Source organism: Globicephala melas, chromosome 5 (genome assembly GCF_963455315.2).
Source record: "Globicephala melas chromosome 5, mGloMel1.2, whole genome shotgun sequence".
In the NCBI taxonomy this organism is placed as follows: Eukaryota; Metazoa; Chordata; class Mammalia; order Artiodactyla; family Delphinidae; genus Globicephala; species Globicephala melas.
In genome coordinates this window covers 16,373,300-16,387,193 of record NC_083318.1, presented here as the reverse complement: position 1 = coordinate 16,387,193, position 13,894 = coordinate 16,373,300, and the positions used below count along the sequence as shown (strand labels likewise).

Sequence of the window (13,894 nt, the reverse complement as noted above, 5' to 3'; positions counted from 1 at the left end):
TTACCCTGACTTATAAGGCTGACCTTCCTCTTGTCAACCAAATGGACCAGGAACTGTAAAGAGGCATAAAGGCATTTTATTTGGGGTCTTAGAATGGCAACTCGGGGATCACAGATTCCAGGGGAAACCAAACTAATATCCCACCAGAAGAAAATGGGCAGGGGTTTTTTATAGGGAAATGAGGGAAATTAATGCAGAATTTGGACTGGAGGGTAAAATTATTCTATACATGTGATTGGGTTATGGAGCACATCTCGTTTGTTACTGGGGAAAGGTATGTTTTCTTTAGTCCAGAAAAAGTCCAGTTCTCAACATTATTCTTTCCTTTTTGCAACTTAACAACTATTCAGCAGTTTTAATTTAGAGTGTTCAGCAGACATCCAGCATGGGTGGCAAACGTGGAGGTCCTTAGGTCACTTCCCAGCCATTTCTTTTTATTTATTTATTTATTTATTTATTTATTTATGGCTGCATTGGGTCTTCATTGCTGCACACAGGCTTTCTCTAGTTGAGGCGAGTGGGGGCTACTTTTCATTGTGGTACGTGGGCTTCTCATTGTGGTGGCTTCTCTCGTTGTGGAGCTTGGGCTCTAGGCGCGTGGGCTTCAGTAGTTGTGGCACGTGGACTCAGTAGTTGTGGCTTGTGGGCTCTAGAGCACAGGCTCAGTAGTTGTGGTGCATGGGCTTAGTTGCTCTGCGGCATGTGGGATCTTCCCGGACCAGAGCTCGAACCCATGTCCCCTGCATTGGCAGGCAGGTTCTTAACCACTGTGCCACCAGGAAAGCCCAAGTCCCAGCCATTTTTGAGATAGCTCTTTCCATACCCTTGACTTCCTTACCATTATCTACCTGCTCGTCTTGTTCACGTTGTTCTGACGATATTGGCCACTTGATGTTCCTCAAACATGCAAAGGACACTTTCACTTCAGGACCTCCTCACTCGACTCTTTCCTCTCCCTGGAATGATCTTCTATCAGATATACTTTTCTCTCTCTCCCTTTGTTTAGGACTTTATGAAAACAGATCCTTCCTTCACTCCCTAACCTAGAGATCCAGCAATCCCCTCAAAACTCCCAATCCCCTTTCTCTGCCTTAATTTTCCCGTAAAACTTCCTTCTTTCTAACATACTACACAATTATATATTTTTTTGTTTTTTGTCTGTGTCCCCCACAAGGAAAAAGAAATATTCCATGAACACATGGATTTTTTTCATCACTTTATCTCCATGCTTAGAACCATGCTTGGCAGGTAGTAGCCATTCAATAAACATTAGGTGCGTGAGTTGTCTGATGGAGGAGATGGGTATTTAGATAAAAATGTGGCCCCGAGAGCACGTGAACCAAAGTGTTTATTTGACCAAGAGGCTTTGCTCAATTAAGAATTAATTTAAAAAAGGAATGATCACCTCTTTTCTTTATTGTGTAAGTTGTTATTTTGTTTAATCTTCTCCATTATGAATGAGACAGGGCATGTGTTACAGGACACCTTGTTAGATTAGATGCTCCAAATATAGTTGTAACCTGAGTTTCAAAGATATGAGTTCATGAAAACTAAGCAGGTTAATAAAAGTTTATATCTAATTTTAACAAATTTCCTCCCACCTGATTTTGTGCTTTATGCGTCTTTATTCTGTTTATTTTAGATGCCCTAGACTAGAAGGTGCTTGTACTCACAGTCCCTGCCAACATGGTGGCACGTGTACGGATTACTGGTCGTGGCAGCAGTGTCATTGCAGAGAAGGACTGACTGGGAAATATTGTGAAAAATGTATGCAAGCTGTTTCATCTTCCACCAGAAATTATAATAACTATTAAAAGTATAAATATATGCACCCAAATATGTAATTGAAGTAAAAGAATTATGTTTTGATTCTAAATATTGAAAATATTAAATGGGATATAATTGGTAAAACACAGTGACATTTTTTAATTCATGTTTTAACCTGAGAAAGAGTGAAATCCTTTTAGAATTATTTACTAAATATGTCCTTCATTTCCATTTTATAAATATATCACTTAGTTATTTTTGTTTTACCTATAGGAATGCTAGACAATTTACAAAGCCAGGGGCTATATTCAGGCTTTGGCTTAATATTATCTGCACTTAGGGGATATTTCTCTGGTGAATATGTTGTATTTGGTTGAAAAGTATAATACTAAATCACTAAACACTGAGTTCAAAACATGCAATGGCAATAAAATCTGTTACAGTTCAAGGTGATACTTAAATTTTAAATTGCAATTATTGGAATTGGCTTCGAATATTACTTTTTAAATTCTTTTATTAAGTACTTGTTTCTAAAGCCTAATTTTATTAAGACATTAATGATGTTCAAGCCATCATTAGAACATGGCATTCTCTAATTTCAAGTTGTGTATCCCACTAACTAACCCTAATGGAGTCTCTTTTATAAAAATTGCTTTATTTTCAGATAAGTGGTTACTGCTTAAATCATTGCACTTATCTGATCACTTTTTAAGTAGTCATTTGATTCTATTATAATATGAGAATGAATAGAAATTTATGATTAAATTACGTATATACTACAATCGAAAAAATCTTAGTAGCAGAGTATAATTGTGTTTATTTAGGATAAAATCAAAACATGGGGAAAGTACATTGTCACATGATATTTTTTAAAGTAATGAGTATTTAGTAGGTAGGAACCCAACTATATTTGGAAAATAAAATGTCACTCACTTGAGCAATGCCTGCAGTTTTTTCTTTTTAGTTGAGATATAATTCACATACTACAAAGTTTACCTTCTTAAAATGTACCATTCATTGCTGAAGCCCTTTTGAGCTCATTTTCTTTATGTCCTTTCTTTAGCTCTATTAGCTATAACACACTTTTATACTTCAGAAGTGTGAACATTTTATCAGATTATGAAAAATTATAATTACATATGATGTTTATACATGATGACAAATTAAATTCGATGTGATTATTGCTACTAATAAAGTTACTTACAAATGTGAATGTTTGTACAATTCTTTGTTCAAATTTTCCATGTTAGAGGCTTTAAAGATTACAAATCATTATAACTGTGAAAACATATATGGATTTATTAATTTTAGAAACACAGTGAAACTTATAATCAAATTCTTCAACTGTATATTTTTAACATGTGGCTATCTCTCGAGGTATTCATAATGTATGTAGCATGTATCAAATATTTTAATGAATATTTTCCAAATGAATAATTATCATAAAATGTTTTATATTTCATGGTTCTGAAATGGATTTAAGCATTTGAAATCAACTTACACAATAATTCACAAGTGGGAATTATTTTTTCAGAGGAGGATTAAGGGACACTAATTCCAAAAACTTAATATTTTCATTGTTCTTTTTTTATAATATTTTTGTCACCAAAGAAACTCTTTAAGAAATGCCTATTGGATGCATTCATGTTTCGCTTTATTCATTGGCTTTCAGCTATTACTCCTGACACGGCCTTATCATTAGAAGGCAAAGGGCGCTTGGACTACCACATGAGTCAGAATGAGAAGCGGGAGTATTTGTTGAGACAGAGCATCCGAGGTGCCATGTTGGAACCTTTTGGTGTGAACAGTCTGGAAGTAAAATTCAGGACAAGAAGCGAGAATGGCATTTTAATCCATATCCAAGAAAGCAGCAATTACACTACTGTGAAGGTAAGATAAAAGCTAATGGTGACTTCATTTGATTAGACCGCCTGCTGTGTCATGGTTTAAATCACTTCTCCCATAATTTCTATCCTTTTCTTCACAACCCATTAGAGTTCCGACTGAGGCTGGGCACTATTCCAATATCATCTATCTTAACTATTCCTCAGGCATTGGCCAGAGTAACAAAGAACTGAATGGTTTGGTTTCTAAACACTTTTGTTTAGAGTAGAGAGCACTGCTGTGTAGGCCAGCAAAGAAAGAATTTGTTGCAATCTATTTTGCCAGATAAAAATTTATATTGTTTTTACCCTACTTTTAAACAAAGTGAAACAAAAAGATAGTATGTCTTTGAAATGGAAAATTATGTTTTTCCAAGAATTATTCCAAACATTGTTATGTATATATTAATTGGAATGATTAGAATAAAAAATTTTTGAAATTTTCTGGCTTTATTCTGGAACGTATATTCAATTCACTATTCAGGTAAATCCTGTGAAATTAAATACCTTTGGAATTTATGGTAAGTAAAATTTCAGTTAACTCCTCCAAATAATTTATAAATAAATATTTCTGAAACATTATATTTCATGATTGATTTATCATTAGGCTTTTACACATTTTTTTCCTCAGCTATAAATGAGATGCTAAACTAGTGAATCATTTCATTACATATGCATTTCCTGTCAGCTCTTAGCTTTCTTAATTTCTAAAATGATTATTCTGCTTTCCTTCCCACAAATAAGACTTCATCTTTCAGACCATCATTTTTTTTAGTTTAGTTATATCAACTGCTTTTTTATTAATATCATTCAGTCTATTATAAATCTGCTGGTAATTTTTCTATGAATTTTAGTTCATTCTTAAGAAAGCAAATCCAGATTTCCTGAATTATTTTCACTTTTAACTCAATATTTTGAAAATTACTGAAAGCTTAGTTCATAAAGAAAAGAGCAATATGCATAGAAAATTACTAGGTTTAATTCACATAAAATGCTAAAAATGAAAACAGACATGCACCTTTAAACTTCAGCTTATTTATTCTCAAAATTTCTCTCTGTCCTAGCCAACTCGGTTGTTATGTGGCCTGTACATAGCTTTAAATAGTATAAAAAACAATCTTTTTAAAATTCTCATAATCCCCCTAGTCCAGCCATTCTCAGCTGGGGGTGACTTCACCACCCCTCCACAGGGGATATTTGGCAAAGCCTGGGAACATTTTTATTGTCTTGGTTGTTGGGAGTGAGGAGGGTACTGCTGCCAACATCTAGTGGGTAGAAGTCAAATATGCTGCTAAACACCCTTCAGTGCTCACCACAACACCCCACAAGAAAGAACCATCCAGTCTGAAATGTCAATGCTGAGGTTGAGAAACGCTGCCCTAATACAGTTGAAGAATATCTTCAGGTTATAATTTTACCTCCGTTGTTGAAACAAAGAGCCCAGATCCAGAATTAATAGAGTAACTGCTGCAAAACGAAACACCTAAGTCACTGTATAACGTTATTATTCAGTGTTTATGGTTTTCATTGAAAAGTGTATTGGAAGTAAAGAAAGTAAGGAAAGAAGTAGACCACCATATTCTACCAGAAACCTTTTTTATATTCATTGAGAGGCTTTGACATTGAGTCTGTGCGTTATCTGTTAGGCTGCTTCCAAGTCCTCGTGCCATTTAAATGACATATGAAATATTTCTGTATGCTATCTCTTTAAGCCAAGAGATACAAAAACAATGTGCTTGAAGAAATTGGAGACAGAATATTTTTCTTCCTCAAGGAAGAAGCTGAATGTCGACATCCGTTTTTGTCACCATAAAATCTTGCATTTCCAACAGGACAGCAGCATGCAGCTTCTCCAGATTTCGTTGCATTGGTAGCAAGCACTTAGAAAGAGATTTCTTTTTTCCCTGAAGGGAAAATGAGTAAAAATAATGACTAATGCAGACCAAAATGCACATTTCTTTTGTATGAAAATTTTGAAAGGCGGTTTTTCAGAGATTCAGGGGTTTGGCAGGTGGAGTAAATAGATTAAAAAGAAACAGTGATTAAGAAGAACTGAACAGACAGGAAGAGAGTGACTTTTTTAAGTAAGCAAGTTACTTGGATGACAGGAATCCGATCTGCTTATCCAGGCGAGGAAGCAAGTTAGAATGGACTGTTACTTATCAGTTGGCTTATCAGTGACCAAGGCCCCTGGTTTTCCTCTGTCTTTCTTTTGGCTCAGTTTCTGACAGTTGCTTTTTCTCTCTTTCTCTCTTTTTTCCCCTTCTTTTATTTATTTCTTTTTTTTTTAATTCAGATAAAAAAAGAAACTAAGGAGAGAAAATTTCAGAGAGGAAAACAAAAGAAAAGCATTCTTATGTATAACGACTTTTGAACTGTATTTAAATTGTTTCACAAATCTCTCTTCTTTCACGGCACATTGGGTATCTCCATATTTGGAAATGTAATAATGCCAGATGATGGGCTTTGTTTCTACTCCAAATCAATTCTGGTTTTTGGTGTATTGTTTGTTTGTTTTTCTTTTGAAGTGAGGCCAGGTATGATGTACAGGGTTAGGATGATTCCGAGCTCTACAGAGTCAAAAATAAATAAGTGAGCAAATCAATCTATGAATAAATAAAACCAAGCAAAAAATGAGCATGATGTTTCAAAAGTTAGGGTGGGTAGAAGAGTTAGGTAGAGTATTATTGGGGAGAAGGAGAACATGAAGAATGTTGTAATGGAAACATATATTCTTATTCATCCTACTCCATGGCATGTTCCAAGGACCCTGTCATCAGAAATTGGTCGAATGAAAGGATGACATGGTGTGATCAATTAGGAGAGAAACACAGAGCTTGCGGAAGGCTCTTCTCAAGGCTTCTTTCCAAAAAGGACTCTGCCTATAACCAAAGAGGAGTTGCTGTTTTCACTGTCTGTTTCATGAGACATTGCCCATTCGATGAAATGTTATTGTCATTTAACCACAGTTTTCTTTTTTTTTTTCCCCTGGGTTCAGTACTGGAATATATTACTATCTGGAGAAACTGCTTTAATAAAATATTACATTATGAATAACTTATGTAAATGTGTTAGGCATATTTTCCATAAAGTAAAAATGAACTCATTTTTAATTCTACCAGATGTGTTTGTTGCATGTAGAAAAAGCATTTGATCTGAGTGACAAAATAAACGGATCCATCCTTTCATTCCCGTCATTTGATACGCAGTGCCACTTTATCCCCCGGCCGAGGCACTGGCTCTGTCTGGCAGTAGTGATGGGATTATGCTCTTTTCATCCTGCCTTATAAATTATTTCATTTTCTAAGTGTCTACTTAGAAAACTGGAAACTTGGGAGCTGGAAACTGGAGTAAGAGCATCCTGTTACCCAATGTTCTACTGGGCGAAGTAAAAGAAACCAAATATCCCTTAGATAAATTTTAAAAGACAGCCAAAATAAAGACTTGTCCAGATGCCTCATTATTAAGAACTCTCCCTTTATTCATCATAGTGGTCATCTTAATAAATAATAAGCATGATTTTTTAAGATAAAATTCCAGTGTGTAGTAGATGACAGGTAAAACAATTTCTTCATGTCTTCACTTTTCCAACTATGCTTCATTTATAGTTAATCATTGATTTCTCATTTTGGATATAGTTTTAAAATTTTTTGATAGCTATGGGCCATTTACGAAACAATTTTTTTAAACTTGCAGTTGCCATTTTAATATAAGTACTCATTAAAAGGTGTGATTTACCTATTTTAAAATTAGTATTCACCCTATTATTCATCTCAGTTGCGTTCTGGAAAATAAATCTATACATCTGGAAAAATTAGTTATAAATATAAGAATATCTTGAAAACTGCTGAGCCTATTATATGTGAAGGTATATGTTAACTACAATTGTAAAGGCATACTCTAACACAACCAGACTCCTCAACTGTTCTCTCTGCTTTAAACTGATCAATGTTTTAAGGTTTCACAACACTTTTATTTTTATTCAAGCATACCATAGTTTAATTGTACACTACTTTTAATATATTTTACAGATTAAGAATGGCAAAGTACATTTTACGTCAGATGCAGGAATTGCTGGGAAAGTGGAGAGAAATATTCCTGAAGTCTACGTTGCTGACGGCCACTGGCATACTTTTCTAATTGGAAAAAATGGAACAGCCACAGTATTGTCCATCGACAGAATTTATAACAGAGATATCATTCACCCTACTCAGGATTTTGGTGGCCTCGATGTGCTCACTATATCTCTTGGAGGAATTCCTCCCAATCAAGCTCATCGAGATACTCAAACAGGTAAATGCTTGTGTTGAGTAGAGGCACAAAACAAAGGTAAAATTGTTCCTCTAAAAGTAGTTGGATATCTGTTAATGTCCATTATGAATATTCTAAGACTATCATAACTACCTTTAGAAAGTTGGTAATAAATTATTGGTCATCACTTTCTTTAGGCATTTTCTACCAAGTTCATAACTCAGCCCAGGGTGTTTTGATCCTTTCTTTGTGTACCAAATATTTATTTATACGTTCATTCATTTACTCATCCGTTTGTTCATTCACACAACATACAGCCCTGTAGGTACTTGGCATGAACTACAATGGTGGACTCTTTTCACAGAATACATGGTCCTGTAAGGAAGACAAACATCAATCAAATCGTTACACAAGTAACTATATTATTTTAACCTACGATAAATGATGTGAGGAAGAATATAGAATTCTAAGAGGTTGCCAAAAACGTGGAGGAGGGGAAACTTCTCTGGAAATTGGCATTTGTACTTAAATCTGAACTATGAAGATGAGGATGGGAAAGTATGAAAGTTAATTTATATTGATGGGAACTAAAGGGAAAGAAGCAGATTAAGTCAGGATCACAGAACCCAGAATATTGGGGACTGATGTCACAGATGAAAGATGAAGTTGGAGAATGAAAGTTCTACTAGACTATGTGGCAATTTTTATCTCATTCTTGGAACAATGGGAAGTTACTGAAAAATTAATCACAGAAGTATCAAAATCAGATATACAGTGACATTAAAGATTTTTCCGGCTACACCATGGAAAATACATTGGAGAAGGACAAGAGGGGACTTGCATAAATTGGCTGGGAAGATATTGCAGTGATCTACGCAAGGTATTGTGTGAGCTTGGACTGGTTTGGTGGCACAGGAGTTTAAAAGTAGTGGATAAGGAAGAATATTTTAGGAATGAAAATGAGCCAAAGTGTTGATGCTTTTGGTAAAATTCAGGAAGGTTTCTGACATTCCAACTAATGGGTAGTGCCACTAAGAGAGGAAACTGCAGAAGGGTGCCAAAAAAAAAAAAATATATATATATATATCTCTACGGGGAACATCAAGATTTTGTTTGGAGCTTTCTGAGTTTGGAGCACCTTTGAGAAAGACCTTTGGGTAGATGGGTTAGAAATCAGGAGTAGACCAGTTGGAAATACTTATTTAGGAGTTATGAGTGTTGAGCAGGTAACTGAAGTACTGGGCATGGATATGATAAGGAAATATGAGGGTGTAGAGTAAAAACAAAGCCCAGGGCCTTACCTTGAGTAATTCTAAGAGCCAATGGCTGTCTAGAGGAGAATGAGACAGAAAGGGGACTAAGCCATAAAAAGAAAACCAGGAGAGGAGGAACAAAAGCAGATGTCCCAGGAACTCATGGAAAAAGAGTGTATCAGGAATGGAAATGACACTAGGGTGGAATGATGCACCAAAGAGGAAAATTTAAAAATGTATTGCAGAGCAAAGGAGTCAAAGCATAAAAGTTAAAGCCTAGGTAATAATTAGTTCATATGTATTTAGCTTGTTTTAGAATACGGATGCTAATTCATTTGGATGTTGTAAGAAAATAAGCCAATGTAAATTATGCCCTTTTGTTAGTGTCAAGATATATTCTTGGGCTTTGTGACTGGAGCATTAGCAATATTAGCACACAAATATTAGTGTAACAAAGTCTTTCTCAACTTTTTTTAAAATCATCTCCCTCTAAGGAACTGTGTTAGATCTTCTTTTCCAACCCCTGCCATCACTACCGCATAAAATGTTAATTGAATGAGTATACTCCATTTTTTTATTGAAGTGTAATTAACTTACAATGTTCTATTAGTTTCAGGTATACAGCAAAGTGATTCAGTTATATATATATATATGTGTATATATATATACACATATACACACAGATATGCACATACAGATTCTTTTCCCTTATAGGTTATTACAAAATATTGAGTCCCTGTGCTATACAGTAGGTCCTTGTTGGTTATCTATTTTACGCATAGTAGTGTTTATATGTTAATCCCAACCTCCTGATTTATCCACATCTCCGCCCCCCATGTCCCTGCCACAAGTATACTCTATATCTGCCCTTTGGAGGCCCACAAGTCATGGTAATAGCTAAGATTTTTCTTTTACTCCTTAAGAAGCTATGTTCAACTCCCCCCTTGGGAGCAGTATCACCTCCACTGAGAGTGCAAGATCTAATGCTTGAAGCTATTGGCCTATTTTGGTTCTTTTTAAGTAGTTTTAAAATAAAATTTATTTTTATGTATGTAATTCTTGGTACATAGACTCTAAAAATAAAACCAACAGATAATTAAAGGAGGGATAAAACGAAGACGCAGCCTGTTAGCGCCCTTCATGAATGTTCAGAAAGAGCAGGATGCCAGCAATCTGCTCCACGTTCTGTTATGGAAATCTTACTCATCTTGCTAACTTCTGTTGTAATATGCACGGATTTATTGCCTTCGGACGGGGTGATGGCGCTGGGACTGTGGTGTCTAAACTCTCGTGATGTGATTGTGAAGCTTCTCTTCGGCAGATCTGTGCAGCCTGTTAGGCCTTTGGTTTTCCCTAAAACGCCTTACTGCTCCTTCTTGCCCCGGCAGGGTTTGATGGCTGCATCGCTTCTGTGCTGTACGGCGGAGAAAGTCTTCCTTTCAGCGGGAAGCACAGCTTGGCCTCCATTTCGAAGACGGATCCCTCAGTGAAGATGGGCTGTCGTGGCCCAAACATTTGTGCCAGTAACCCCTGCTGGGGAGATCTGCTGTGCATCAATCAGTGGCATGCGTACAAGTGCGTCCCCCCTGGGGACTGCGCCTCCCACCCGTGCCAGAACGGGGGCAGCTGTGAGCCAGGCCTGCACTCCGGCTTCACCTGTAGCTGCCCGGAGTCACACACAGGCAGGACCTGTGAGACGGTGGTGGCCTGTCTTGGTGTCTTCTGTCCTCCGGGGAGGGTGTGCAAGGCTGGAAGTCCTGGAGGGCACGTCTGTGTTGTGAGTCAGGGCCCCGAGGAGATCTCCCTGCCCCTGTGGGCCGTGCCTGCCATCGTGGGCAGCTGTGCCACCGTCCTGGCCCTCCTGGTCCTGAGCCTGATTCTGTGTAACCAGTGCCGGGGGAAGAAGGCCAAAAATCCCAAAGAGGAGAAGAAACCGAAGGAGAAGAAGAAAAAGGGAAGTGAGAACGTTGCTTTTGATGATCCAGACAACATCCCCCCCTACGGGGAGGACATGACCGTGAGGAAACAGCCCGAAGGGAACCCGAAGCCTGATATCATTGAAAGGGAGAACCCCTACCTCATCTACGATGAGACCGATCTTCCCCACAACTCAGAAACCATCCCCAGTGCCCCTTTGGCTTCACCGGAGCAAGAGATAGAGCATTACGACATCGACAACGCCAGCAGCATCGCCCCTTCAGACGCAGACATCATCCAACACTACAAGCAGTTCCGCAGCCACACCCCGAAATTCTCCATCCAGCGGCACAGTCCGCTAGGCTTCGCCAGGCAGTCCCCCATGCCCTTAGGAGCTAGCAGCTTGACTTACCAGCCTTCCTACAGTCAAGGTTTAAGATCCAGCTCCCTGAGCCACTCGGCTTGCCCAACTCCCAACCCTCTGTCTCGACACAGCCCAGCTCCTTTCTCCAAGTCCTCCACTTTCTACAGGAACAGCCCGGCCAGGGAATTGCATCTTCCGATAAGGGATGGAAATACTTTGGAAATGCACGGCGATGTGTGCCAACCCGGCATCTTCAACTACGCCGCGAGGCTGGGAAGGAGAAGCAAGAGTCCTCAGGCCATGGCCTCTCATGGTTCTAGACCGGGGAGTCGCCTGAAGCAGCCAATTGGGCAGATTCCTCTGGAATCTTCTCCACCAGTAGGACTCTCCATTGAGGAGGTGGAGAGGCTAAACACCCCTCGCCCTAGAAACCCAAGTATCTGCAGTGCAGATCACGGGAGGTCTTCTTCAGAAGAGGACTGCAGAAGGCCACTGTCCAGAACGAGGAACCCAGCGGATGGCATTCCGGCTCCAGAATCTTCCTCTGATAGTGACTCTCATGAGTCTTTCACTTGCTCAGAAATGGAATATGACAGGGAAAAACCAATGGTATATACTTCCAGGATGCCCAAATTATCTCAAGTCAATGAATCTGATGCAGATGATGAAGATAATTATGGAGCCAGACTGAAGCCTAGAAGATACCACGGCCGCAGGGCTGAGGGGGGACCTGTGGGCACACAGGCAGCAGCGCCTGGGGTTGCTGACAACACACTGCCCTTGAAGCTTGGGCAGCAAGCAGGGAATTTCAACTGGGACAACCTTTTGAACTGGGGCCCTGGCTTTGGCCATTATGTAGATGTGTTTAAAGATTTGGCATCTCTCCCAGAAAAAGCAGCAGCAAACGAAGAAGGCAAAGGTGGGACCACTAAACCAGCCCCCAAAGATGGGGAAGCGGAACAGTATGTGTGACCTTTGTGTGCTGGCGTTATAAAAATATAAAAAACAAGAAACACTCAGACCATTGTAAGGTTGCCGAATAGGGTGGGTCACATTTGCAAAACAGGCCAGTATGAACTGGTGTTAGAGGAAAACTTAAAAATAATAACCACAATGCTGCTGAAACAGACTCAGAACAACTCTTTAATTTAAATATGTTTGGTTGAATTTCTTTTCCTGCATGCACTGTATTTTGTAACTAGTCATGTGGCATGCAGCGTTTGGAAAGGTTTTTCTTATTTACCAATGTTTGATTTGTGACTTTTAAAATTAATACCGTTGCCATTGCCGAAATGAACTTGTGCTTTTACGGTGGGGTATGTGTATTGTTTCCATTGTATTATTATTGTCATGTTTTGCATTGCAAGATCCTTGAGGTTTAACCCATCTTTGTAAAGTGTAGAAAGAGCCCTCCTATCCTTGAATGAACGACTAAGTATTAACACTTTTCAGAATTATGGATTCCGTATTCGATGTTGCTCAGAAATGTCTGAATATTTGAATATGTTTGTCATGACAGTGGGTACTAAAATTAAGTCATTTTGTTCAGCACTTTAGAACTTTCTTACAAAGTTTTGCTAAAAATTCCGAATCTTTTTTGTAAACAATTTTGGTCTTCTGACTTTCATCAGGCTTCCACTTGGAACAAAATGTTGTCCCCAGATCTCTGCCGCTCTCCTGCTGTGGAAAGATGTCCTAACAACACATCTCAGAGACACTTTTAAAAGTTATTTATTGAAAAATGTTCTATGCTTTTAAAATTTTAAAGAATCAACCTAAAGAAAGCCTATGATTGGACTTAGTTTTCAGCCATTTAACATTTACCCCAAGTACCCAGTTTTTATAATTTATATAAAGTCAAATTTCAACACTTCTTACTTTCTGTCATTTTGTAGACCCTTTTTTTAATACTGTGTAAAAACTTTTTTTTACACCGAAGCTGTGTTTTTGATACTGATATTTTCCTATGCTGAATGGTTTTCTTACTTTCAGGGAAGGTAAGAAAATACCTTTTTTACATTTGTTACTTATGTAACGTTCATATTTTTCACAGTTTGATATTTGTAACATACTGTATGCTTTCTACTTTTAAATGCCAACGATAGAATTAAAATATTTATTTAAAATACTTTGCATTCATAGTGTACTATTAATTTTTCCTTTTTCCCATACTCTTTCCATGCCCAATTGAGAAAAGTCTTTACTTGTCAATAGGGTATGACAAGTTGAATGATAAATGGGCAACATCATTTTCTTTAAAAAAACATGAGTATGGATAATTGCCAGAACAGATATTTTAAGGTCGCGTTAGTGCATTCCTACCTGTCAGAGTTCTTGGACTTCCCTAGAGCATAATGAGTCTAGACTAGGTTGGACCTTAGGAGACTAACTTTGTTATGAGCCTGGTTTAAGCATTCTGGCAAAAAATGCTTGGAAGTTCCCCCTAGATATGTTCACTA

The 13,894-nt window shown here is 37.9% G+C and overlaps 1 protein-coding gene across 1 annotated transcript in view; it reads left to right on the top strand.

Moving 5' to 3' along the window:
- FAT4 (FAT atypical cadherin 4) overlaps positions 1–13,563 on the top strand; it is a 171,610-nt gene extending 158,047 nt beyond the window's left edge. The window contains exons 14-18 of the mRNA XM_060298962.1: positions 1,643–1,767; positions 3,440–3,657; positions 7,682–7,943; positions 9,125–9,127; positions 10,543–13,563. Coding sequence (XP_060154945.1) covers positions 1,643–1,767; positions 3,440–3,657; positions 7,682–7,943; positions 9,125–9,127; positions 10,543–12,407 — 2,473 coding nt within the window. The 3' untranslated portion in view covers positions 12,408–13,563. The remainder of the gene's footprint in view (positions 1–1,642; positions 1,768–3,439; positions 3,658–7,681; positions 7,944–9,124; positions 9,128–10,542) is intronic.
- Positions 13,564–13,894: the final 331 nt, after the last annotated feature.